The 25774-nt window shown below is 50.8% G+C and overlaps 6 protein-coding genes across 6 annotated transcripts; 3 read left to right on the plus strand and 3 right to left on the minus strand.

Annotated features, from left to right (window-relative positions):
* Nucleotides 1-171: 171 nt before the first annotated feature.
* Nucleotides 172-2653, minus strand: BDV37DRAFT_243680 (major facilitator superfamily domain-containing protein). Its single transcript, XM_032081462.1, has one exon. The coding sequence runs from the start codon at nt 2105-2107 to the stop codon at nt 437-439; it is 1671 nt and encodes a 556-aa protein (XP_031943309.1). The 5' UTR covers nt 2108-2653; the 3' UTR covers nt 172-436.
* Nucleotides 2654-6942: 4289 nt separating this feature from the next.
* BDV37DRAFT_270202 (MYB DNA-binding domain protein) lies at nt 6943-13197 on the minus strand (the record flags this gene model as incomplete). Its single annotated transcript, XM_032084515.1, has 4 exons — nt 6943-9129; nt 9190-11361; nt 11395-11442; nt 11476-13197. 4 exons carry the CDS (start codon nt 13195-13197, stop codon nt 6943-6945), a joined length of 6129 nt encoding a protein of 2042 aa, XP_031943310.1.
* Nucleotides 13198-14480: 1283 nt separating this feature from the next.
* On the plus strand, nt 14481-16372 carry BDV37DRAFT_72270 (deoxyhypusine synthase). Its single transcript, XM_032091115.1, has 2 exons — nt 14481-14915; nt 14992-16372. The coding sequence occupies exons 1-2, from the start codon at nt 14694-14696 to the stop codon at nt 15892-15894; spliced, it is 1125 nt and encodes a 374-aa protein (XP_031943311.1). The 5' UTR covers nt 14481-14693; the 3' UTR covers nt 15895-16372.
* Nucleotides 16373-17302: 930 nt separating this feature from the next.
* BDV37DRAFT_72272 (putative MATH and UCH domain protein) lies at nt 17303-21842 on the plus strand. The gene is made up of 4 exons (XM_032091116.1): nt 17303-17980; nt 18028-20121; nt 20175-20925; nt 20988-21842. The coding sequence occupies exons 1-4, from the start codon at nt 17590-17592 to the stop codon at nt 21562-21564; spliced, it is 3813 nt and encodes a 1270-aa protein (XP_031943312.1). The 5' UTR covers nt 17303-17589; the 3' UTR covers nt 21565-21842.
* Nucleotides 21843-24426, minus strand: BDV37DRAFT_72273 (rRNA (cytosine-C5-)-methyltransferase NOP2). The gene has a single exon (XM_032091117.1). It carries the CDS (start codon nt 24377-24379, stop codon nt 22121-22123), a length of 2259 nt encoding a protein of 752 aa, XP_031943313.1. The 5' UTR covers nt 24380-24426; the 3' UTR covers nt 21843-22120.
* Nucleotides 24427-24553: 127 nt separating this feature from the next.
* BDV37DRAFT_243689 (uncharacterized protein) lies at nt 24554-25550 on the plus strand. Its single transcript, XM_032081463.1, has 2 exons — nt 24554-24824; nt 24899-25550. Exons 1-2 carry the CDS (start codon nt 24690-24692, stop codon nt 25457-25459), a joined length of 696 nt encoding a protein of 231 aa, XP_031943314.1. The 5' UTR covers nt 24554-24689; the 3' UTR covers nt 25460-25550.
* Nucleotides 25551-25774: the final 224 nt, after the last annotated feature.

Raw genomic sequence — 25774 nt, forward strand, 5'->3', positions numbered from 1 at the left:
ACCGAACACTCTTTACCGTTGTTTGGAATAATAAGAGTCATTTGTTTTATGTACATGGGTGTGTTTGTATGAAGTAAGACATATTGTTTGTCCCGCCGAATTTTATAGGTGCCTAGAGACACTTGATACAGAGGTACTTTAAAACAAGGCAAAGTGAACTCAGATATAGTGTTCATCTACTGCACAAGAGGCGATAGTTTCTATACACGGTATGCTCAAATGGTATCCAAAAGATAGTATCAGGATTGGGTATCTAAACTGTTATAGTCAAGTAGTCCATCAGTCATGCAGACCGATCCCCCGGTCAAGACTCACACCAGAAGTCGGATCCAAAGATCGTTGAACAGAATGGGTTAATGACAATGTAGAAATAAAGTAATATCAATATAAATACAACTTAGAATGCAGAGATGCTCGAGAGTCAAGTGAAAGACTTTTAGGCCAAATATGGCTTCTCCTCCGCGCTGAGGCGACTAGCCCGGCGTCCTGCATGCTGTGCGCGGTCGGCCTCTAGGGTCTGAGCAAATTTGCTGCGTGCTCGGATTTCAGGGCCCTTCCAGTAGAATATGTAGATGGGAACGGTCACTAGAATGGACAGACAGGCGAGAATCGTACTCGCCCACTGCAGGTGGAACTTGCCACCGATGTTGCTGTACATGGGAGTCGCGTACATGGCGGACAGCCCTGCGAGAAGATCACGAGCAAAGCCGTTGCCTCCAGTGGCGGAAGCAGAGTACGGCCCATAGGAGGCGACCATGTAGTCGATGGTTGCCATATAAATTCCATAGTTCGCAATGGCAATCAAGAACACAAAAACAAGGGGCACGATCCAATGGGTATAGTCCGGACCCATTGATGTCCAAGCAAATCCGAACAGGCCGATCGTCTCCAGTGGTGCAATGAAGAGAAGGAGTAGCAGACGACGCTCAGCCAGCCGAGCTGTATTGCCGTGACTCTTTCTAACTTGACGCTGACGCCAAATGTCGGGGAGAAAGATACCGTACGCGACAAGATAGCCAATCACGATGGAGATGAAGCAGAGCCCAATCTGGAGAGGGTTGAATCCCCATTGTTTGAACACGAGGTTGAAAGACTCAATGCAGGTGAAGATCAGCGCGTCAGAGAAACCAGACAGCAGAGAAAGGAAGAGCACGATAGGTTCCCTCAGGAACATCTCAAAGGGTCGGGACCAGACACGCAAAACTTCTTTAGCATCAAACCGGGGCTTCTTCAGCTCGTTTGGTCCATAAACGTTTGGATCCTCGCCTGTCTTGCGACGGCGCTTCGCCTCCCGATCGATAAGGATAGTCGCACGGGTCTCAGAGACAAAAAAGAAGTGGACCAATTGTGTAACCCCGCCAAAGATGAGTTGAATCCAGAAGTTCCACTCCCATTTCAGCCACTGCTGGATCATTCCACCAAAGATGGGACCGATTGTGGTACCACCAACAGAAGACAATACCACATACGCAACAGCAAACCCTTGGTCATCAGGCTCCCACATGTCTGCAGTCATGCCCAAGGTGACTGAACCGCCCGCTGAGCTCAAGCCACCAAGGAAGCGGCAGACGATAATGGTGCCGAAGTTGGGAGCCAGGGCGCAGGGAATTTGCCAAATGTTGACCAGGAACAAACTGAGCTGCATAATAGGCCATCGGCCGAGTTCTTCACTCCAGGGTGCCCACAGCTCACATCCAAACGCATAGGCCACCAAGAAGATCATCTGGCCCACTCGGGCGGCTTGCTCACTGACATGAAAATGTTCCGACAGGGGTGTGACGGCATTCGGATAAACACTGCTGTTAAAGTTCATGGACATCTGCACAGTGAAGATGACTGTAAGGATACCCCATTTCTTATACCAGGGGAAGCTGAATCCCAGCTTGTCGTAGCAGTCGTCCTCTAAGAGTTCCCGCTTCCCATCCCCACCAATCTTCCCTTGCTCCTCACTACTGTTGTCCGACTGCGAGGCATGTTCCGCATGGAGCGGTGCAGGTTGGCGAGAAGGACTTATGCTTCTGTCCTGTAGGGCTAATTCATCTTTCTTATCAGGAAGCTTCTCAGTACTTGGACCAAAGTCCTTCTCTGAAAAGCCATCAGACGCCATGACTAAGAGATTGGCGTCTTCAAGGTTGAATATATGCCACAAACTACTAAGGTATGTGGGTCTGTGGGGAAATTGATACCTTATAGAGGAAGGTTCGTGAACATAATAAAAGGGAAACCAGGATGGTTCATGTATTGGCTGTGATTTGTATGATGAAAGGATGAGAAATAACCTCAGGAACAAGGAAATTGCCAGACCTTTATATCAAAGGCTGGCGAGTATTTCCGAATACTAGGTGGAATGATTTGATGCATTAGGAAAGACATGTTCCTCAACGTCATGGCACAATCCTCCGATAACCTCAGGGGCTACTCTATTGGGCATCCCCACACATACCCCTACGATCGGTTGGATCCATCTGGCAGAGGACCACAATCTCCTCCTGCTAACTCCACACACTTCGGTCCCTTACAAATCGTGCATGGGGCAATTTCGCCCTTCAATGACAACTTGCAGTGTTTTGCATACCACAGCAATTCCATGTGTTCTGTAAGGCTAATATCCTCCCTACATTGCTGGAAGCATAGCATGGAAAGGCCGGCATTCGCCACCATAGGGATAACATCATGTCCGGGCAAGATCGTCTATCAATACACATGCATTAATTCACATTGGCGCTGCATAGCGGCTTCAGCGCTTAACGGGACTTCCTAAAGAGGAACCCCGAGCGTTTGAAAAGAACTGAGCCACGACTGCTGATTGGGTTAGCAAGCTGACCGCCTCAGGTTATGACGCAACCACAAGGGCAAAGCCTGTTTGCATCCTTCCATCGACTGCACTTCATTCGGTTCTCACTCACCCAAGCTGAAGCTCTCCCCGGACGTTCCGACATTCTCAGGCAGACAGATATTCTACAAATGCTTCCATGACATCACCTGGACGTCCAGTGCAACATCTCCATAAGAGATATACATTATCATGTACTACTGAAGGTCAAATTATGGACAGCTTGTCCATAGCAGGCATGCTCGTGGCATAAGTCTGAAATCGCTGAGATCTTTGCTGACAACGCCAACCCCTTGCTTTTAACTGCAACCTCTTGAGTCTCGTCACAAGCTTTTTTTGTCTCGCGATGGTTTATTTGTTTTCTTATTGCTGTTTTCCAAACCCAATGTATTCGTCAAATGATTCATCCGACCCAAAGGTGGTGTCGGTCCCTTGCAACTCGACATGCACTTCGGGTACGAGATGGACTCCTCTACTCTATGGGACAGTGCCGAGAAAACCTATGCAATTGGGCCCATTGCCGAGCCGAAGTTACTCGGCTCGGCAGGATAAGTTCCATGTAACTATTATTCCGGTTGCGGTAGTCGTAATCGGTATTCGGTTTGTGCAGACTATTGACTATGTTTCAAGGAACGATATTGTATACCGTACAGCTTCTCAGGCTACTGCCTCTCAGCACAGGGCAGTGCAAAGCTGTATCATAGACAAGTCATGACAAGTGTGATAGCGGGTTCCACAAGGCCCAACCAGTCAAAGGGACTCAAGCCATGTGAGGACCGAATAAGAGATATAGCAGACCCCACAAACCAGCACATCCCCACCCGACCCGGATCATGTCTTTCGGGGAAGATATATACTTTCCGCCATAATGCGGCTCGAAAACAGTCAGACTAGTATAGAAGTGTATTTCGAGGCGGCAGGGGCGTCGGTAGAGAACATAAGGTCAGGTAGTGCCCAGGGTTGGTGCATCGGCTGTAAAGCGAAAGAGACTGGTCACCGAGTGTTGTCTGGTGCTACTCAATGCACTAGAGTTCCTCGTTACGCTCGGAACAATCTGCTAAAAGGACCGATACCAATAGAAGATCTTCATTGGATAATGAACAATTCTTCGTTATCCATACGGCCGGGCAGTTATGTCGCTTTTCGGAGCCAATTGATTACTTTAAGAGTTGTCGGCAGCCACCATATCAGTAAGCAAATCGCTTAGATCAATGAATAAGTGTTTCCACCATTGCTGATATTACCCAATGATAACTACATCTTCACGAATGGCAATTAGCACATTAATCCCTGGACCACTGATCGTCCAACGCCAGAGAAGACGACCATGTCCCCATTCCAACCATGGCATGAAGAAGTGCTACTTTGATGTGACTGTCTGTTGCTTCGGAAGTAAGGCGCCTTCGTTGGAATGTTACATTTCCCGGCAACACCGGTACCCGAAGTAACCTCGTCGTGGCCATTTATCAGGTCGGCTCTTGAGCACTACAGCCGGCTACACAATCGATATAACATATTGCGTGCCGGCCTTTTGCTCGGCCATTTGACCGGAATACCAGAATCTGTACAATCGTTTGTGTAGTCTATCTTTCTCTTAGGGGTATTTCCATATCCGGAATTCCGGGTATCTCATTCACGACAGAAACACAGCCAAATCAAGGGAGGGTAGAATAGTGAACAAAACATCTATTAGGCGTTTCCAACTGGAGCAGCTGCTACTAATCAGCTACATACTTCGGCGAGGATGCAGAACTTCGTTTGAACAAAGCCCCCTGCATACCTCTGTTTACCGGCTGTTGAATTAGCAGAATCAGGAACGACTAGCTACTCGGTCACCGTCAAGCTTTTCATATGCTTGCGAAGTACTCACACACATTTATTGCCAATAGTTCTCTTTGGTAAGGTAATTCTAAGAGAATGGTTTCGACCGAGATTGCTTTCTGTCTCTGAGGCCATATATCCCTAGTTAGAATTGAAGTATTATACCATCGCAAATCATGGACGGAATTGACTATCCGGTCTAAAACACTTTCCCGGCTCATGTAACTCCTAATAAAACTCTTGTAGATCGCAACCATAGATCGACGCGGGAGATGTGCTCTAAAGCTTAAATGGTACGTATGCCTCCTCTTTCACCTATGTAAATTAGGTTTTCTTGAGAATAGCCCTATTTACTATGCCTCGAAGATCGAATGTATAACTAATTACCTACCTGGTTCCCACAAAATTATACAAATTTTGCACAACATAGCAATACCAAAGTAACGAATATAGACTGCCTATCCTAATATACTATCCACCACAGAGTTCACCTTCAAAGGCACAACAGCATCGTAATCATCCCTTGCTTCTCATTACTTCACTCCTTTGAAGACACTACTTCCGACAATATCTGACAACTCAGAGTACCAGTACCCAGCCGTAATGAGACAACTGTGCGGATTACCTTAACAAAGTACGGAGTAGTACCTACTCCCGTTACATGGATGCAGTGGCTGGCTAACGAAGATGCAACAAGACAATAGCCAGCTCATCCATCATGCACCTCGATCCACCTAATACGAGATCTCCGACCCCATAGCACCTAACTGTACTCCGTGCCGAGGACTCTCTACAAATCCACGCAACTTATGTATACATCCGAGCTCCTCATACATTTCCTTGACAAACACATTGCAACAGAGATTCCTATTTAGGGTTGATCACACACTGCCAGTAATCCCGTTCTTTTCCGAATGAATACATACATACATGATCAAGCTGTGATTCAATCTCATCATGACGCGTCAACTCCAACCCAGCTCATAGAAATTCCAGAACACAGAAAGTAACACACCGCTCATTCGTAACATCGTCCCAAAACCTCGTCCATCACTGTTCAAGAACTAACCCCCAACACGGAAGCCGAACTACCCTCAGACCCTACACGCCCCCTCCCAGAGCTCCTCGAACCAGAAGAAGCCTTCCTCTTCCTCACCAGATCCCTCCTCTTATACGCCCGTCTCAGAAAGCTATCGTCCAGTACCCTAGCCTGACCGGATCCCATACCCCCCATCACGACCCCGGGGATAGCATATACATTCCTGTAGCCAGGCTCGTAACTATAGTTATAATTATAATGATGGATATAGGTATAGGTATAGTGGTGTTTATAGCCATAGTTCTGTTTGCAGCTGTGTTGATACTCCCCAGCCCCAACGCCGGAGACCGAAGCCAATAACCCCGGGATGGAACTGTGCGGTACGCGTGACCGGAGAGCAGATAACAAGACAGCGTGTTCCAGGCGTCGTCTGTGGAGCTTTGCAGCTTCGAGGGTTGTTTTGTGGGCTTCTGACTCTGATAGTGGGGTTGGTCTTTTGCTTGGTTGTGGGAATGGTGTGGTATGTTGATGATGTTTTGAGGGTGTTTGTGAGGTGATGTGAGGGTTCATTTTTTCGAGTCTATAGGTATGCATGTATAGTTCCTTGGATTGAGATGTTGATGTATCGATTGTTTAATGGGGCTTAGAAGGCAGGGATTGGGTTGCATTTATATACATGGTTGGTTTCTGTGTGGGGTTACATTGACTGTTTTGTTTTTTTTTTTTTTTTTTTTTTTTCTTCCATCAATGTGTCAAAAGAATATTGTGTTGTACTAGAATAATATAGAGTAAATGAACGCCTCGTAGGTTGCGTCGTTTGCAATTGATTAGACTGGTCGATTGGCCATCTAGGGCTGTTTCAGGTTGTTTCAGGTTGGTGTATTCCCCACTTTTTCTATGGTCTCTATATCCTTATCAGCTAGTCACCGCTGGGTTTGGGTAGCATCTGGAGGGGTCAATTGAGGGGTTTATTTGATTGCGGGGCATTGGTTGAGTGATTACGTGCTTTATGGGTGATTGTGGGTTCAATATATTTCATCAATTGAATCGTCTACTATACATACATGAATCATAGACATGCTCTCCTCCCGCGCGGCAAGAACAAAATTTAACGAGTGTGAGAGAAGTCAAAGAAGGAGAAGGGTGAAATAGAAATAGAGTACATCGACAACCCTGCCTGCCGCTGTCCACATGGTAAATACATATGTTAAGTCAGAAATGCAAAAGGAGAGTAGAGTACATCACGACTCTATCGAGAAGGGTGCTGTGGCGTAAGTGGCCCCGGGAGCGGCCCGGCATTTGACCCTTGACTGTACACCCGATGGTGTCCTGGCGCCCCATGAGAGCCAGGGACTACCTCGCTCAAAGTCCCAGATACATGACTTCGTGCCTGGAGGGGGTGGACACCGACTGCCTGAGGCCCACCAGGAGCATAGCTCAGCCCGCCTGCTGGGTTTGGTTGGAGAATCGCCGGGGGAGTATAAGAACGACCCATGGACATTGCCTGATGCTGCGGCCCAGATAGACCTGCTGCCCGGGAGCCCTGAGCTTGCGGAGGTGGTGTATTATGACCGTAATGTGCACCAGCGAGACCGAGCGCAGATCTATGCGGTGGCTGTTGGTGTGCTCCACTAACCATTGTTTGCACATGTTGCTGGTAGGTCTGATGGCCGCTATGATGTTGCTGTGCGGACACATGCGTCGGTGCCGGAGTTACTGATGTTGGTGTAGCGTATGCCGCGCTTGCTGCAGGGCGCGACATCCCAAGCAAATTGGCAGGAGATTGAATAGGAGTGGGAGGGCCTTGGCGGGAACCATAGGCGATGGCATTAGCACGGGGCGTGGGAGACCCGATTGTGGGGCGGAAAACTTGGTTCTGTGCACCTAAGTCTCGCGAGCCGACAGCTGCAGCCTGTGCATGTGTCACTGGCGATGGTGCATAGACGTTGGTGTGATAAGCGCGCTGAGAAGGAGCCGGTGAGGGAGTTGGAACGGGTGATGGGGCACTGAGATTTGGCAGAGAGGCGCCTGGTCCTGACAGTGATTGATTCGAAGCGTAAGGTGAGTACGGGGGTTGTGGCGCCAGTGTTCCACCGGAGCGACTGCTCTGCTGGTGTGGCGGAGGCGGCTGTTGTTGCTGCTGTTGGCCTCGAGGATCAAAACGTGCCATCCAATCATTGTTAGCCGGAGCGCCTGAGCTGCCTGGAACGGGTGTATAAGACTGATAGTCAACGTAACCTCGGGATGGCGGTAGGTACTGGGTTTGCTGAACATATACAGGAGTTTTCTGTGTCGGCATTGCGGAATGTGTCTCCTCTTGACGGGGCGCAGCCGCTGCTTGGGAGTACGAATGTGACCCAGTGTAGACTGGCCGCGACGGAGAGGCTGCAGTTCCTCCAGGATTCGAGGCTTGGTCACTCGCGAACCGTTTACGCGGTTGAGGCTCTTCGGGTTCATCATTCAGGATGCTTAAGATATTTGACCGCTTAGCTGGCACTTGCCGAGGAGCCTCTGGTTCAGCCGCGGTTGGTGCGGGCTGCAGGGCCTCTTTTGGTGGCGACAAGACTGGCGGTGGTTGCGACAAGCCCACATGCTGGCCAGGTAGCGGATAATATGACCTTTGGCTGATATGGTCGTGTCGGATGGGGGACATATCCTGCTCCTGCTTCTGTAGTGGTTGTGCTGGTGAGCTGGGAGGCTTTGTGCCACTGGGTTGGCGGGAATGGGATCCTGTGGGCATAAGCGAAGGCTGAGGCTGATGTTGCATGTAGGACTGTTGCGTCGATGGTAGTGTGCCCTGTGTTGGGAGAAGAGGTGACCCATGTACATCAACACCCGATGTCCGGTATCCTTGAGAATGGATAGGCTCCATACGTGCCATATCAGGCGCTGGCACGGGAGTTTGACGAGCCGAAATCGGTGTTTCCTGTGGACGAGTGGTCGTATGAGGCAGCACAGTGGTTTGCATCTCACGTCTCTCTTCCTGGAAATATCCAAGACGTGGGCCTGGGGCGCGTGGTGGCAAGCTCGCCTGATGAGCGCGAGCCCTGGAAAAGTCCTCGCTGAAAACAGGCCCAGGGGCCATCGGAGTGCTGGCTTGTGCGAGTGGTGGATACCTTGAAACATTACGCTCCTTTTCTGGCGGAGGTCGAGCATGGAGGGGTACTGTCTGCGGAGATGGCGCCGTATGCTTACTCTTAGACACAACTCGGGCCTCGTCTGGCTCGGGCGCTGCACCTTCTGTATGTGGAGCAAGGGGGCGAGGCATGATGATGGATGAAGGTGTTGCTTCGTAGCGCCGTCTCGAGGCAATGTTGGGGGCAGCAGGCAAAGGACCCGTACGTTCTCCCCGAGCCTTTTTGTGCTCCGCATCTGCAACGATGTCTTCGAAGTCTTTCTGGCCGGAGTCTATGCGGCGCTGGAAGTAATTTTTGACCTTTATAGTATTAGCCACATGAATAGAGCTGACATCAAAAAGGAAAAGGGCCGTACGTACCATCACAGTTGTCTTCGTCTTCATGAAGTTCGATATGCCTTCGAAATCGCGACCAAAGTGTGCCAGTAGTTGAGGAAAGTCACGCTGTTCTGGTACAGACCAGTAGCTAGTAGGCTGCAGTGACCCATACCCTACCTCTGACTGCCTGCTAGTTGTCGGAGTCTCCTGTTCCGTCGACTCAAAAACCAACACTCCTTCTTTCTGACGGCCACGTCCGGACCTCGCCCGTGGGGGCACCTCTGCCACCGGTTTCTCGGACTGCTCTCTGGGTCGCACCATCGCCGCTTCGTTCGCACCATCCGTGGCTGGTTCGGGCACCTCCAGTTTGGAGATAGTCCCAACAGAAGGTGCAATCGGCGCCATTGTCACAGTCTGGATCGGCTGCTCTGGCTGGATTGGTTGTGGTAGTTGCTGTGGCTGTGGCTGTGACTGCTGCTGTTGTAGCTGTAGTTGTTGTTGTTGTTGTTGTTGGTGTTGCTGTTGCTGTTGCTGTTGCTGTTGCTGTTGTAGTTGTTGCTGTTGTTGCTGCTGTTGTTGCTGAGCTACTTTGCCACGTCGGCCTCCACGAGAACCTGCACCGGTACGGCCTCGTCGACTAGCGGGTTTCTCTGGCTGATCGCCATCCTTGACTCCCCGACGACCATTGCTAGTATGCTCCGTATCAGCAGAAGAGTCGCCAAAGGTGGGCGCTGCAGCACGTCGTGGTCGGCCGGTATCTGTAACGGGAGCAGGCTCCTCCTCGCCCTCATAATCAGGCTTGACAACCCCCAAATCAGCCATGAGAGCATTGGACTTTGGTCGGGCAGACCTTCTGGCACGACCACGTCGACTCCAGCGCTTGTTGAGCTTGGCCTTATACTTAATCTCTTCTTTCGTAAGATAATAATGGATGATACATTGCCGGAAATCTCGCCCAGGCAAAGATTCGGCAATCTTACCCCATTTCTTCGGATGAGCCATGAACGCATCAGTAAAAATCTCATGCTCCTCAGGAGAGAAGTCGTTGGGCGGCGGGATAAATCCAAAGACATCCATAGCCTTTTCAGGGTCGATTACGTTATTCGTGTCCTTATACACACGTGCCTTTGCTTCGTCCAACTCGAGCATATCTGGTATTACCGCCTCACGAGAAAGATCTGGCTGCGCAGTGGCCTTGTTCCCACGTCGCCGTTCAAGTTCCTCCTGGGCGGAGATTTCTGAAGCTCGGAGAGCATTCTGGAAGTCAAGCTCACTGTTCCCCTTGTATCTCCTTCCTTCGGCGGTAGTAGGTGTTGCTATTGCAGTGCCTGGAGGGGACACGGGGCCTGGCGTCAGTGAATTCTTCTCTTTCGCACGATCCAGATCATGTACTCGGAGTCGCCAGTCCTTGTACAAATCTACGTAATCGTGTTGTAACGCAAGGTTCTTCCTGGCGATCTCTTTCCGACGTTTCATCATCTCTCCCCGAAAGACTTCCTTCATTGACTGGTGGGCTGCGACATTTTCTTGGTAAATGTCAAGGTCAGAAAGAGGAGTCGGGGGGCCGGAATTCAGGAATGGCAGGCTCTCGATGGTGACAGCATCAGCTGCAGGGAGTGAATCCAGGACCATCTTGGCTGATGGTTCCTGGTCTTCGGCATCCTTATCCAGCTTGACCTCAGGAGGAGCAACTACTTCCCCTCGGTCTTCGGCTTCATTTTTAGTGGCCGGCGGTGGTGGAGTTGGAGCTCTCTCTGGAACCACATCATTGGCAATTGTTCCCAACAATTGAATGCGCATGAGCAGTGCAACAATATTCGGATCTTCTAGTGGCGAGGGAGGTAATTCTGCACGCAACGCTCGCATGTCCTTCTCGAAAGTCCGCTTTCGCTCCTCTAGGTACTCTTGCGTAAAAACAACATTTTCATCTTCATCTTCATCGCTAGTCCGACTAAAGTCTGGGATGAGGACATCGGTTTTGCCTCCAGTGGTTTTCTCCTTAGCTCCTACATCTTCCGCAGAAGGTACGTTGGGACTAGTAGCACGGGCAGTTGAAGGCTTGGGGCGTTCGGACGATACAGGCGACGCCTCTCGCTTGGATTCTTGTATCTCCTTTCCAGGGACGATCTCCCCAGCTTCGGGGCCCGATGTGCTGTCATCGATTGACATGCGATGTTCTCGCTTCGGTTCCTCACTGATAGATAACGCCCGCTCCTTTCCATCTATGGAATCACGCTTTGGAGTGACAGTGGAATTAGGCGCAGGAGGAGGGCCCCTGTAGCCAGGACGAACCCACTGTTTATTACTTTTAGGTGGCCCACGGGATACCGATGGTCGCTGTTGAAGAGCACGCGGGCCCGTAGGGATACTTGACGAGTGCATAAGAGGCGATGTGTGTGGACCCGGCGATGATCCGCGATTGGCTGAAGGTGGGCCTCTTGCTGAAAGCTCTGGGGAGCTGACGATAGGCCCGGACTTGTTGGCCAAAGGCGTCTCAACTTGCGGTGCTGGAGGCTCCTTGCTGGTCATAGCCGCCGGGGCAGTGGGTGGGGAAAGGTCCGGTTGCCTCTGTGCACTAGCGGGTGTGACGGAATGAGGTTTGGAGGTGCGTGCCATTGGTTCATGTTTAGTGGAAGTGTCCAGAGTCTCATCACGTCGAATTCGTTGCTCCAGCGGCTGTTGGGGAGAAGTTCGGGAAGCTTTGGGACCCGTCGGAGGCTGTATAGGCCCGCGTGATATAGGTTCATGTTGCTCTTTCTCTACCTTTGGGGCTGATGGAGGCGCGGCACCTGCATCGGACAGCCTCTTCTCTGCAGACAAGTCGGGGATAGGTGCGGTAACAGAGCCAAAGGCCGGGACCTGCGGAGCCGCAGGAGGCGGCGACCGCTTGATAGGAGTGTGAAATTCTTTGGGGGGCTCTGGGCGAGGTGCAACAGGCTCAGGTCGTTCGGGTTCACGCCGAGGCTCAGCTATGGATGGTTTGCGAGTCTGTTCAACGTTAGGGTGGTCGGGAACTCGGTCGGATGTTGCAGGACCAGTATGGAGAGCTGGGGGAACAGGCGGTGCTGCTGAAATGCTGGGTATACGATTTTCATTGCGACTCGGAGGTCGATCTCTCTTCCAAAGATCGGCAGGTCTATCTCGATCGTCGCGTTCCATACGTCGGTCAAGTTCATCACGACGGTCAAATCTTTCACGACGATCCAACTCCCGGTCTCTTTCGCGGTCACGGCGATCGATCTCTCGGTCACGGTCCATTATACGCTCTCTCTCACGATCGCGGTCGCGGTCTCGGTCTCGGTCGCGGTCTCGATCACGGTCACGGTCGCGGTCCCTATCTCGGTCCATAATTCGATCTCTTTCTCGGTCACGGTCCCATCGGCCATCCCGTGAACGACTTCGGCGTCGAAAGGAGTCACGATCATCCAGATAAGGGATACGGCCGCGCCCACGTCCGACATCCCAATCTCCCCGCCCACGACCACGCATAGGCCCGCCACGAGGGTGGTGACCAGGTCCTGAGGATGGGATGTCCGCAGTAGTCGATGAGACTGAAAGAAGGCTGTCTCTGGAACCGCGTCGCATCCGCACCAGATCTGGATCCCTCCCAATAGGTTCTCTCATATCGCGAAAGTCGCGAGGAGGCGGCGGGGAACGAGAGCGACCGCGACCAAAGCCGATCCGTGAATCCCTGGGGTCAAAGTCCCGGTCGCGGCGACCCCAATCGCGGTCAAGATCACGGCGGAACGGAGGAGGTCCATCACGAACATCTCGAAAATCGCGATCGCGGTCTCTGTCCCTATCTCGAAGATCCCGATCCCGATCCCGAAAATCCCCACGGCCCGGATATCCTCGACCTCGACCACCAAAGGGAGCTCCCCGAGGAGGATCAATTAATGCCTTTGGACCCCGAGGCGGCTCTCGGCCCAGCGGGGGCAGATTCGCATCATCAGAACCTCGAGGGCCCGCAGGAGGTCGACGGTCACCGAAGCGCTGCGGAGATCTGTCGCGGGAATTAAACCCAGATAATGGGGGGTATCGTGAAGACATCACCAGGTCATGCTAGAAAGTGTATTCTCGAACAACCCGGCAGATAGCCTGCTACAGGTTAGTTAGCTGAAAAAATTATAGAACAAAATCGAAAAACGCAGTAAGTATCCAGGTTCAAGACTGGGGGATCCAGGGAAGGCAGAGCGCGAGGCAACGGGTGTGGAGAACACGTGATCTTTAAAAGTGTGGAAGCACGGGCCAGAATAAAAGTATTATCTAATCGATCTAACCAAATTCAGGTAAGACCCAGCAGGTGAGAAACTCGAGATTTGATTGATGATTGACTGGTTCTTGCTTTAGCGGCAGCCACTTGGCGTGGCTTGTTTCAAATGTGACGGAGGACGTGTGAGGGCGTGTGGATCAGCAGACAAAGAGGGGAGATGAATGAGACGCAGTGAGGTGAGTATCCAGATTTTTGCCTGGGAACTGAAATTGCTGGATTGGACGCGTGGAAATGCCCTTGGTACTGCGGTCCACCACCGAATCATCGCTGCTGCGTGGCTTTTTACGAGCCAATATGATGATCTTGATCCCAGAATTCGAGAAAGCAACGGGGAAAAAAAAAAGGGAAAAAGGTCCAAAGGGAAAAAATAAGAATAAAATAAGAACTAAAAAAAACCACAACAATATGCGCACCTCTTGACAAAATGCAGCGTATCAAGCAGCCAACTGTACGATGACTGCAAGGAGTGATGGCCAGACAACTGAGCTAGATGACTGTTGGAACTTGGAGCTAATTAACCAGGATAATCGAAATTCGGCCAAAAATAGCTGGGAATAATAGCCGACGATAGGTCACGGACCGGCCTGAACGTGAAGACAAGCTATACCACCAGGTACGAGGATTGAGAGAGTGAATAAAAAGGAAAGACAATATTGACAGAAATCGATCGGAGGAAATGTGGACAAATGATGAAGAAAAAGAGAGGAGGAGAAAAGAAACGGGGCCAGAGGTGGATGAACGGATGGATGGATTAGTAGATGGGGTGGAGGGCCCTCTGCCGCCGACTGTATGGTTGGGTTTAATTTTAGTTGGCCAGGGACTCTTCTTAAGGGGAACTCAAAAATAACTGCCCACGACTACTGGCCCTACAATCGCCGTGACCCTGGATTGACTCTTCATGCCTGAGGCCACAGAGCCTCGTCGTCTTTCACCCAAACTGCAAAGCTCCTGACCTTGATGCCCCAGGCATCGTATGGAGACACCACTCCTGCACAGACGGATCGAACTAACCAAACCCGGTTAGTCATCTACTACCCCGATTCTCTTGTCACACCTGAGGCATTCCTCAGCGTTTTTTTGCCCGACCAATCACCCCACCATATTGTCTCAGAAGAAAAAGCCACAGAAAAACCTAGGAAAGGGAAAACCTAACCCATTTCGCATCTTTTGTAAAACAAATACTTGCTTTAGAATCCCACGAAGACCTAGACTGTCTAGCGTTCTTTTTATTTCCTTCTGCTTCAATCTTTTCTTTTTTTTTTTCTTCAAGACAATGTCCTCTCAACCAGCGGAGGCTGCCCCTCCTACCTCTGCTACTGATGCCGTCCTAGTTGCTTCAGAGCCCGTTCCTGAGGGGACTCGTCAGGTTCAGGGTGTGGACTTTGAGCGTTTCCACGGCCGCGATATTACCGTCGCCGAGATGGTGGATAACATGAGATACATGGGCTTCCAGGGTACCGCAGTCGCCGAGGCTACACGCATTATGAATGATATGGTAGGACAAACTCCTCTAAATATTTTTTTCTGCGACCCACTATTGGCTTCCTTGCTGATATTGGTTACCTATGTAGCGAGCCTACCGCCATCCGGAATCGGGAGAGAAGGCGACAATCTTTCTTGGATACACTTCCAATCTAATCTCATCGGGCCTTCGGGATACCATTCGCTACCTCGTTCGCCATCGTCACGTTTCTGCAATTGTCACCACGGCCGGCGGAGTGGAGGAAGATTTGATCAAGTGTTTGGCCCCTACGTACATGGGTTCCTTTACGGCTCCTGGGGCTGGGCTTCGTGCGAAAGGACTAAACCGCATTGGCAATCTACTGGTCCCGAATAGCAATTACTGTGCCTTTGAAGATTGGTTGATCCCGATTTTAGATAAAATGTTGGAGGAGCAAGAAGCCGCCAAAAAGAAGGCTCAACAGACCGGTGATGAGGAGGATGAGCTTCACTGGACGCCCAGCCGTATCATTGAACGACTGGGCCGCGAGATCAACCATGAGGATTCCGTGCTTTACTGGGCCGCGCGCAACAACATCCCCATCTTTTGTCCCGCTCTCACCGATGGCTCCTTGGGGGACATGCTGTATTTCCACACTTTCAAATCCTCCCCACAACGACTGCGAGTGGATATCGTGGACGACGTGCGTCGCATCAACACGATGGCCGTCCGGGCCGCCCAGGCAGGGATAATCATCCTCGGTGGTGGAGTGGTGAAGCACCATATTGCCAACGCGTGTCTCATGCGCAATGGAGCGGAGCATGCCGTCTATGTAAATACGGCCCAGGAGTTCGACGGAAGCGATGCTGGAGCTCGTCCCGATGAGGCTGTGAGCTGGGGAAAGATCAAGGCGGATGCCAAGGCAGTTAAGGTGTATGCGGAGGCAACCGTAGTCTTCCCAATGATGGTTGCGGCATCATTTGCTCGGGCCGACCAGTCTCCTGCAGATTCAGCTGACCAGGCCCAGAACTAAGGCATGAGTGTTTTGTTTTTTTCCACGGTGGTAGGCGGGGTAAGCTACGAGCACAGGACCGTGCGATAATTAGACGGGTCTCACGCCAGCAGCCCGCTCGGAGGCGGTTTCCCTCGATCCTCTAATTCTCTGCAGTGTCTAAAGTGTGTTGAGGAGTCCCTTGCGGGCACACTGCCTGCTTCTCAAATCAGACGATCCATTGGGGCTCCAGAGGTGGCGACGATAAAACCCCACCAGATGTGTCGTCTCGGTAGTGTCGGAAGGGGTAAGATACCATTCTAGAAGCTGAGGGAGGCGAACCGGATTATAAGCTCCGATGACAGACTCAAACCGCCAGGGAACCGAGGAAGGACAAAAAGGAAAAGAAGAGAAAAACTTTACTTTTTTGTTTTTAAGACTTGGTTCTTACCACGAGTGAGAAAGTTCCATGACCCGCGATCCCGGGGCGGGACAGGCACTAGTAAGGCCATTAATTTGTCTTGCAGAGGCAAAGTGCCTGAGGCGGAAAGTAGGGATGGCGAATCAAAAAGACAACGAATTGTGGAACCAATGGAGCGCGTTCCACAGGTCGATCATTCGTGACCCGTGACAGTTGATTAGGTGGACAACTAAGGTGCCGAAGAAAAACGGATACCCGAGTTAATTCCTTGAGTGCTCTATGGGATCTTGCCACAGCGGAAAAGGGGGGCGGATACTAGTCGAATACTGTTGTCCAGAGCTTCACAAGGACACGACGAGACATTGAACATCCATCAAATCAAACGGAATTGATCCGACGGACTCTAGACCTTCTGACTGGTAGATCGTAGTATGCTTACTCTCCCCCTAAGGAAGAATGATAACAGCTCAAGCCGAAGATCAAATAGGATCGGGAGAAGTCAGATCTCCACCCCATCAGGAACAAGAGGGGGGTCGAGGTGGCAATCGCAGACTGGAGCGTCATGTACTTACTAAGTCAAACGGAATGAATTGTTCCCCAACGAGGGCAACTGAATAAATTCGCCCATGTGTCCATTGGACCGGCGGTGAGTGCAGGTGATTTGGCTCTCGGCTGCATTGCCGCCTCATCTTTGTCTTTGGTTCCTAATACCCCCCTCTCATTTTTCTGCCTCGTACTCATCTATTTTCCTTCTCTTTACTTTTTTTTTTCTTCGTTCCTTCTTAGTCCCTGTGATCTTTCCTCACTTTCTTTCGTGTTGCCCCTTCTTCGCCCAGTGGTGAACATCCTTCTACTAGCACTCCTTCAGCAATCCATTGCTGTCATTTCCTTCCTGGGCTTAGACTGCCCCGTACTACTGATAAGCCATCCTTATCGGGGGAAATCTAGACCCTCGCTTTCTGCTTCATCGTTTGCTCTGTCAATTTTCCTTGTGCTCCTATCTTTGTTGAACCGCTAACTCTCTTCTTCTTTATGGACTGTTACGTCCTAAGGTAGAAGAGAACGAAAAGAGTATCGCTTGCGAAGCTGTTTTCTGCCTGGATGTTTGGTTCTTGAGTTTTGCTTATACCTCTCACACTTACTATTCCTCAACTTTAACCAGGCCTTGTGTTTGAGTCATCCTGTATCCCTCGTATATTACCCTTTTTATTATTACTTGTTCTTGTGGCTCGTATAATTCCTGAGGTCATCTTTCTTATCTCCCGACGAGCACTATTGAAAGCTCATTAGAGTGTTATCACTCTCCATCATTCACAATGGACACCACCAGCGAGACATCGGTTACAGTTGAGCAACTTCCTCCTGTCACGCCAAATATGGAACCACATTCAACAACAGACACGGGTGCAACGACAGTCGCTCTGGACGCGCCGATCAGCGACGCTCCAGAGTCTTCGACAGACCAATTGAACAACGCCATGGAGTCTCCCTTACTAATGCCAGAACAAAATATATCATCTCAAGATACTAGTGCTGATGAGCATGAGCCTACCATTCGGTCTGATATCTCTGCCCCTCCACGACCCCCACCTCCGGAGGTCGAACATGCTTATTGGGCGGAGATGGAGGAGGATACCTCGGTCCCGGACGAGGCTGAGATGAAGGAAATCGAGTCTGCCGCTGATGGGGACTATAGCGCTTACGAATGTGAGTCCATAGTCGGTAACATGGGAAAACATCACTAATAATAGTAGACTCTTACTGGGAGAAGAACTTCCACCCGGATCTGGACGATCCCGAGTATCGTCCCGTTGAGAAAGCTCGTCTTACATGGAAAATTAATGGTGTTAGGGGCACAAAAGATCATCCCAATCGTTCCAAGGTCATGCGCTCTCCAGCCGCCTACATCGGCGGCTACTGGTGGTCCATCAAGTTTTTCCCCCGCGGAAACAACGTCGGTTCCCTGAGCATCTATCTTGAATGCTCGCCCACTATGCCCCCTCCTGACAAAACTTTACCCGATACTGAGTTTAAAGTGCTCCGGGGTCCAGCTGATGTAGATATTAATGGCCATGCTCCCGATCTGGACCTCAGGTTTGGCCACACAGATGACCCCGCAGCTTGGCTGGAGAACTACAAGTCACATTATCCACCGGCTGCAAAGGAAGAAAAGACAATTTCCAACACTTGGAGAGTTTCGGCACAGATTGGTGTCATCTTATACAATCCAGATGAACCACGGACTGGATGGATGCAGTCATCTTGCCATCAATTCAATCCACACAATCTTGACTGGGGCTGGACTAGCTTCCATGGCCCGTGGGATCAGATCCACCGCCGGCAGCGGGGCCAGCGTCAGGCACTACTCCGCAATGATACCTTGGCGTTTGATGCCTACATCCGTATCATTGACGACCCTACTCGCTCGTTGTGGTGGCATCCCAGTGATTCGGAACCTACCTGGGATAGTCTAGGGCTCACGGGCTACCGCCCGCTTGGAGATTCCGTTATCAACCACAGTGCCGAGGTCGCGGGGCTAGCCACATGGTTACATATTGCACCTTTCTGCAAAATCATTCAAAACGCCAACATTGTTGAACATCACGCCAACTGTGACGTCAAGCCCAAGCCGCTCTGTGATGCGCTGCAGAGGTTCCTCTGGCAGCTACGCTCTCGTAAAAATTCTCTTCAGTATGTGGACACGGACATCATCACATCTACGCTGCGCAATCTGCATGAGTATTCCGGAGATGTATGTGATTTCTGGGAACGCTTGCGACGCACCCTCGAGTTGGAACTTGCAGGTACAAGTGCGGTGAAAGACCTGGCTGCGCTGTTCGATAGCCCAACCCCTGATCTACTTCTCCAGGAGGCTCAAGGATCAGATGTGGTCAACACTATCCCAAAGGATTTCAATTCACGTATTTGTGTGCCTGCCGACCAGGTAAAGACAATACATGAAGCCCTCAGCAATTACCTGGGTTCCAAACCAGGCCGTTGGGCACTGCCGCCTATTCTTCATGTGGAGATAAGTCGCCAAAAGCTCGACAAAGCAGCCCGGCAATGGCGGTTAATCTACAATCGAGTTGACCTGGACGAAGAGCTGGACCTTTCGCCATGGCTACTACATGGTCAGTGCGGAAAGTATGTCCTGTACGGTTACATCGTCCATCGGGGTCGACGCACTTCGGGTAAATTCTTCAGCATTCTTCGCCCCGGTGGTCCTGGAACTAAGTGGCTGGCATTTGATGACGGAAGCGATAATCGTGTTGAGTGTTTAACACGTAAAACAGCCTTGGGACATCATCTAGGGCTAGACGCAAGTCAGAAGGTCGACCATAAAACCGGCCATGATGTTGCCATTGCGGCGATGTATATCCGCAGTGACCTCGTGTCGCAGTATCTACCGGGCCCTCAAGGGCCATGGGCTGCGTCTCCAGCCATGAAAGAATATTATGAACGTGGAATTTATCCCTACGCAGAGTCGCCTGACAGGAAAACAACGGAGGACATTCAAGTCGAAGTCTACTCTGCTCCACAATATGATAAGCTCGACAGCTTGTTCGACACATACGATCTGATGTCGCAGGCGAAGGCAGCTAATAAGGTCATGTACCTGACAGTGCCCCGGTCAACGAACCTGATTGAGCTGCGCAAGAAGATTGCTCTGTGGGCTTCTGCAGGCGCCCAAGATCAGACCGGCCCAGAGCATATTCGGCTCTGGCAGATTGGGCATACTCGCGATCGGTTCGGTCCTACGCTCGCGTTCTCTCGGGTATCAGACCTGAGAACCACATTGAATCTGCCCATGAAGACAGCTCGTTTCTGGATACAGGTGGTCTCAAATGGTGAGTCCTCACGTACACGCTCTTAGACCAACCCGATGCTAATAGTTTGATAGTGGACGCAAAGTATTTTGCCATGGCGGATCCGCGGGAAGTGGAAGTCCCACAGACCAAGCCTGAGGAGGCTATTTTCGAACGTGAAGACTCTGATTCCTCTGACGATCAGCATTCTATTGCTGAAGTCGAGGCTGCACAGGCAGGCCCATCTGGCACCGCTTCTCGCGTGGATGACACTGTGCAAGTCGTGACTACAGACGCCTCTTCCGAACACTCTATTAATGTTACCGAAAACTTGGGAGATGGTGTTGCAGCATCTCTGGAGATGACTCACCCCGAAGATGACATCCCTAACGGGGCTGAAAATGATACTGTCATTGCTGCAATAATCGCTGAGGATATCCAACAGATGGAAACGGAACAATCAACAGACACTCCTCAAACCAACGATGTCACAAACGAGCCCCAGTCTGTTGAAGTCAGCACAGAGTCCTCTCCAACTGATGATACTTCTGCACATCCAATGGAGCCGGAGCCCGCATTACCGGTGGACCATGTGTATTATTTCATCCAAATTTTTGATGTAGAGGCACAGGCTTTGCGAACTGTCGGATCATTTTTCTCTCAGAAGGAAGAGACTATCAAGGCTGCAGTGCGGAAGCACTTGCAATGGCCCGTGAGTAAAGACTTTCAGGTCTGGCAGCGCGTGGATGGCACTACGGTGACAACTATGTCCTCTGCCGAGACATTTAATGTGTTCGTGCCCGATGGTACTTGCTTCATCGTTGGAGACAAGATGAACAAGGACAAGTAAGTCAAGCCTTTCCCATTAATATCATACCCAACAGTATACTAATCTGGCTACCTTCTAGACGTTTGAAGCTTAACCAGCAAGGTTTACTAGCCAACCCTGATCAGCTGGTGCGGTATCTGTGGGCCAAATCCCGCAATCACCCCATCAAGGCATTTACTGGTTTCAAGACCATCGAAGCATCATTCACCAATGAATTTTATAGCGGTGATCTGAACAAAGGATACTACCATGGTAAAGGAAAGCATGTCTCCGATTCAGCCGCTACTTACGATGGGGATTTCGTCCTCGGAAAGCGTCACGGTAAGGGATACATGGAGTATCCTATTGGCGATACCTATGATGGAGATTGGTTCGAGAACCAGTGCCATGGCCAGGGCACCTTCGTCGAAAAGAAGACAGGCAACAAGTACGTGGGTGGTTACAAAGATGGTAAGCGTCATGGAAAGGGTATTAGCTACTGGGAAGTAGCCGACGAAGAGATGGATCTATGCCAGATCTGTTACTGCGAAGAGCAAGATGCCCTATTCTATGACTGTGGCCACGTCTGTGCCTGTGTCACCTGCGCACGCCAGGTGGAAATCTGCCCGATCTGTCGGAAGAACATTATCAGCGTCGTTAAGATCTACAGGACATAACGGGTCCTTGTCGATGAATATAATTATATCGTTTACTTTTTGTTGCATCGGAGAATAAGGCATACCCCGGGGGGTTCATGGAGCAGTTCCGTATTTATATCTATATTTGCTGTCAGTTTTGGATCATTCATTTAATTTTTGCGAAGACAATATACGAGATATACGAGATTTTAGATCAGACATGTCACATCATTGAATGTACCGATTGACTTTCGTTGTTGCAAGTTTCCCATATCCGGAATGTGTATAAACCATAAATTGAAAGAGGTACATGAACTAGTTAGTACTCACTACATAGAATGCCCTCAAAGCCACATGGATATGTCATGGTATCTATTGGATTCACCACCTATCTAGTATAATAATAAAACACATATCATATAGTATCAACACTCAAAGAACACATGCGCCACCCACACCGACAATGAGATAAAGCAGAAAAGAAAAACAGATGCTTTTATATTTCATTCATTCAACAAGCCATCTTGACAGAAATCCGGGGACCAGAAGAAGAAATATACACAGGTATTAGATAGTAAATGAAGAGGCATCATAACTACTTAGTCGACTTCTTAGCCTTTTTCTTGTCCGTCGTAGAGGCTTGAGATTTGGACTTCTTCTTTTCAGGGGTGGAAGCTTCGGATTTCTTCTCGGGGGTTGTGGATTCTTGGCTCTTGGGCTTGGTGTTCTTCTGCGCTTTCTTTGCCTTCTCGGGGGTAGTGGTGGTGGTCTTCTTCTTTGGTTCTGGGGCAGAGGAGTCGGAATCCTTGGATTCATCCGTGGATTCGGGTTCGGACTTCGACTTCTTGCTGGGTTTGTTGAGGACGGCCTTGGGGTTGATACCCTTTCTGCGGAGACGGTTGCGCTCAGCACGGGCGATGCGATCAGCGTCATCGTTTTCCTCGAAGGGACCGAAGGAGCCACCTTCGGCTTCCATGACGTTGCCGTCATCGTCAGTGATGGGGGTCTTGTCGATGACGTCTTCGTCGTCGGACTTAGGGGTAGCGCGAGCCTCAGAGGACTTGGGCTCGGAGGCGGTTTCGCCCTCGGGCTTCTTGTCCGTGGGGCTGGGTCCGGTCTTCTTCAACTTGCAGACGTAGAAACCGTCGACGTTCTCGCGGTGGGGAAAGTAGCGACGGGTCATGGTCATCTTGGCGTCGAAGTGCTTGCCCATGTATTCCTTGAAACCGGGGCTGCCGAAGTCACCCAGACCGGTGTCGACGATTTTCACGTTGGGGCGCTTGCGCAGGACGTACTGGACGACGGCCTCGTTCTCCTCAACTGTTACGCTACAGGTAGAATAGACGATGTAACCGCCTGTTTTCGAGGAGTGGTCGACGGAGTCGATGGCGGCAAGAAGCAGCTGGCGCTGCATGTGGGGGATGGCGAGGAAGTCGCGTTCGGTCTTGGAGGTCTTGACGGCAGGATCCTTGGAGATAACGCCAGTACCGGTACAGGGAGCATCGAGCAAGACGCGGTCGAAACCACCCATGGCCTTGGGGAAGGCTGTGCGGGCATCGAGGTGGGTCACGACGGTGTTCTTGCAGCCGAGACGGTGAATGTTACCGATCAAACCCTTGGCACGGGGCTTGCTGGCATCGTTGGCGATCACACAACCTGTGTTGCGCATCAATGCGGAGATGTATGTAGTCTTACCACCGGGCGCAGAGGCCATATCGAGGACTCGCTCGTTAGGTTGAGGAGCCAATGCCATGACGGGGAGGAAGGAGGATGCAGCTTGAAGGATGTAGTGGCCAGCCAGGTACTCTGGAGTGGCACCAAGAGGAACAGCAGACTCGAATACTTGGAGACCAACCTTAGACCACTTGCCGACAGGCTCGAGCACAACGCCACGGTTGATAAGCGCTTGAGCCAGGGAGCGACGGTTGGTGCGCAGTGTGTTGGTACGGATGACAACAGGACGAGGGGTTTCGTTGGCTTCGAAAAAGGCGAAAGCCTCCATAGGTGTGAAAAGGTTGAACAGCTTCTCTGCGAGGAATGGGGTATATCCGTAGTAAGTGCAGATGTCGTTCAGAAGCAGCGATACATAGTCGGCGCGAGACTTTCCGGCCTGTCCCAATGTCTTCAAGTCACCTAGAATACGGATAGTGTCTGTGATTCTTGTACGGAGGAGCTGCAGGTCAGGAGCCAGGCCTGGACCAGATCCTTCGCCGTCCCCAAACACATCTGGACGGTCCCCAGCGATGTTTGTCTGCATGGCAGATTCCTGCAATTCGCGTTCTGCTTCTTCCTCTTCGGCTTCCTTCTCCAGATCCAATTTCCGGGACAGTCCCTCAATATTGGCTGCCGTCAACTTCTCTTCCGCATCGGAAAGATCTTCGTCATCGGAGAACATCGCCTGGCGTGGATGATCTTCCTCGTCCGAATCCATAACCGAGTCATCATCCTCTGAAGCGCCCTCATCCTGGCTGTCCATTGATCCATCGCTAACGCCATCGAGATCATCGAACTCATCATCCAGCATTTCCTCGTTGTCAAGATCCGACATCTCCTCGTCTTCCTCCTCGTCGCTCGAATCCATAAAAGTGGGCTTCTTCTGTTCCACAGCCTTCTTCTTGCCCTTGGTCTCCGGCACAGCAACCTCCTTCTTGCTCTTGCTAGTAACAGCCGCATTGACCTTCTTCTTCGGCGCTTCCTTCAGAGGCTCCTCCTCAACTTCGGCTCTTCTCCGCTTCTTGCCCGCTTCCGCCTTCGATACAGTCTCACCAGCCTTGCGCTTCTTAAGCATAGTGATCTTAGACTCATCGAGCGGGGCCGGAGGGCCCTGCTTCTTCATACGACGACCCCTACCCATTGCGACAAGTGGTGTATTGTGGGTGAATAAAACAAGAAAAAGAGGGTATAACACTGTATGTTCTCCAAAAGAATCCAAACTTTTTTTTACCTTTCACTTTTTTTTTCTCCGGGCGGTCAACATCGGCAGATAGTTCCTGGCAGGCGGTGTAAACGGGAACCAGCTTTGTCTTGTGCCTCAGGCAGCAACCCGATAGCGCAAGTCAGCTTCACCACCAACCCAATCGGGCAAAATGCGGGATGTCTAACTGAATGTGACACAGCATCAAATCGCTCGGTTGCCTTCCTCATCTTTATACAATCGACTTACGATGTACACCTCCGGACCTGCGGCCGCCATGGCAGAAGTCAACTTCATCAAATCATACCTTTCCTCCCTCGACTCCCGTCCCATTAAGCTCCCCGCCGACTATGTCATTGATCCAGAGCGAGTCGGGCGAGTCCCTGTACGTATACATCTCAGACATCTGACACCCAGCTGCCCAAGTATGATGTCCATGCTAAACATGTCTCAAACCAGTACCTCCTCCCCCGCATGCCAGCCCCCCACCCCGAAATGCCCAAGAAAGTGAAACAGGCTCAAGCCCCCGGCTCAGCCAAATCAATCACCGTGAACTTAAAATCCGCGCGGAATCCTGTCCTCGAAATCAAGCTTTCCAACAAGCCTATCTCCACGACTTCCGTTCAGGACCTCAAGGATGCAGTGCGGGACCGTGTGGCCGACGCTCAGTCGAACAAGATTCCGCTGGACAAGATCAAGATCCTGTATAAGCGCAAGCCGGTTACGGGGAAGACCATCTCCGAGATCTTGGCTGATGAGCCGGAGATGCTGGCTGGTGGGAAGGAGGTTGAGTTTGGTGTTATGATTATGGGCGGTGCGAAGGTTGTCGATGAGGATCAGGAGATGGTGGATCGTGGTGCGTCGCCGAAGGCTGCTCTTGGACCTAGTGGGGAGAGTGTCCTGGAGACGGAGGATTTCTGGGAGGATCTGGAGGGATTCCTGGCGCAGAGGATTAAGGATAATGAAGAGGCGGAGAGGTTGCGGAACTTGTTTAAGGAGGCTTGGAGTTCGAGTCGGTGATTGGGTTTGTATGACTTGGGTGTTGTGTTATGATACCTTTTCTTATGAGAACATAAGATCCCCGATACGATGTCGGATATTCCTACTCATGAAATCAATAAGCGTGTTGTAGAATTCCTTATAATGACACAAATTGTGGTATTCAATGGCTAGCTGAGTAGATTAGAATCGAATCCCGGTTGCCCTATTGCTGTAGTGTCTAGCATCATTCCCAACGGTATATCGGCGACAGTGAAAGGAATCCATGTTGGGATCAGTGGAAGACCCTCAGAACGGGAAAGAAAGAAAACTATATTACAGGGCATGAGTGAAGAG

Source organism: Aspergillus pseudonomiae (genome assembly GCF_009193645.1).
Source record: "Aspergillus pseudonomiae strain CBS 119388 unplaced genomic scaffold BDV37scaffold_19, whole genome shotgun sequence".
In the NCBI taxonomy this organism is placed as follows: domain Eukaryota; kingdom Fungi; phylum Ascomycota; class Eurotiomycetes; order Eurotiales; family Aspergillaceae; genus Aspergillus; species Aspergillus pseudonomiae.

Coding starts and splice junctions, on each gene's coding strand:
- BDV37DRAFT_243680 (XM_032081462.1), bottom strand. CDS start 2,107: ATGGCGTCTGATGGCTTTTCAGAGAAGGACTTTGGTCCAAGTACTGAG.
- BDV37DRAFT_72270 (XM_032091115.1), top strand. CDS start 14,694: ATGTCCTCTCAACCAGCGGAGGCTGCCCCTCCTACCTCTGCTACTGAT. Junction 14,916..14,991: donor CACGCATTATGAATGATATG/GTAGGACAAACT, acceptor TTACCTATGTAG/CGAGCCTACCGCCATCCGGA.
- BDV37DRAFT_72272 (XM_032091116.1), top strand. CDS start 17,590: ATGGACACCACCAGCGAGACATCGGTTACAGTTGAGCAACTTCCTCCT. Junction 17,981..18,027: donor GGACTATAGCGCTTACGAAT/GTGAGTCCATAG, acceptor TAATAATAGTAG/ACTCTTACTGGGAGAAGAAC. Junction 20,122..20,174: donor GATACAGGTGGTCTCAAATG/GTGAGTCCTCAC, acceptor ATAGTTTGATAG/TGGACGCAAAGTATTTTGCC.
- BDV37DRAFT_72273 (XM_032091117.1), bottom strand. CDS start 24,379: ATGGGTAGGGGTCGTCGTATGAAGAAGCAGGGCCCTCCGGCCCCGCTC.
- BDV37DRAFT_243689 (XM_032081463.1), top strand. CDS start 24,690: ATGTACACCTCCGGACCTGCGGCCGCCATGGCAGAAGTCAACTTCATC. Junction 24,825..24,898: donor AGCGAGTCGGGCGAGTCCCT/GTACGTATACAT, acceptor GTCTCAAACCAG/TACCTCCTCCCCCGCATGCC.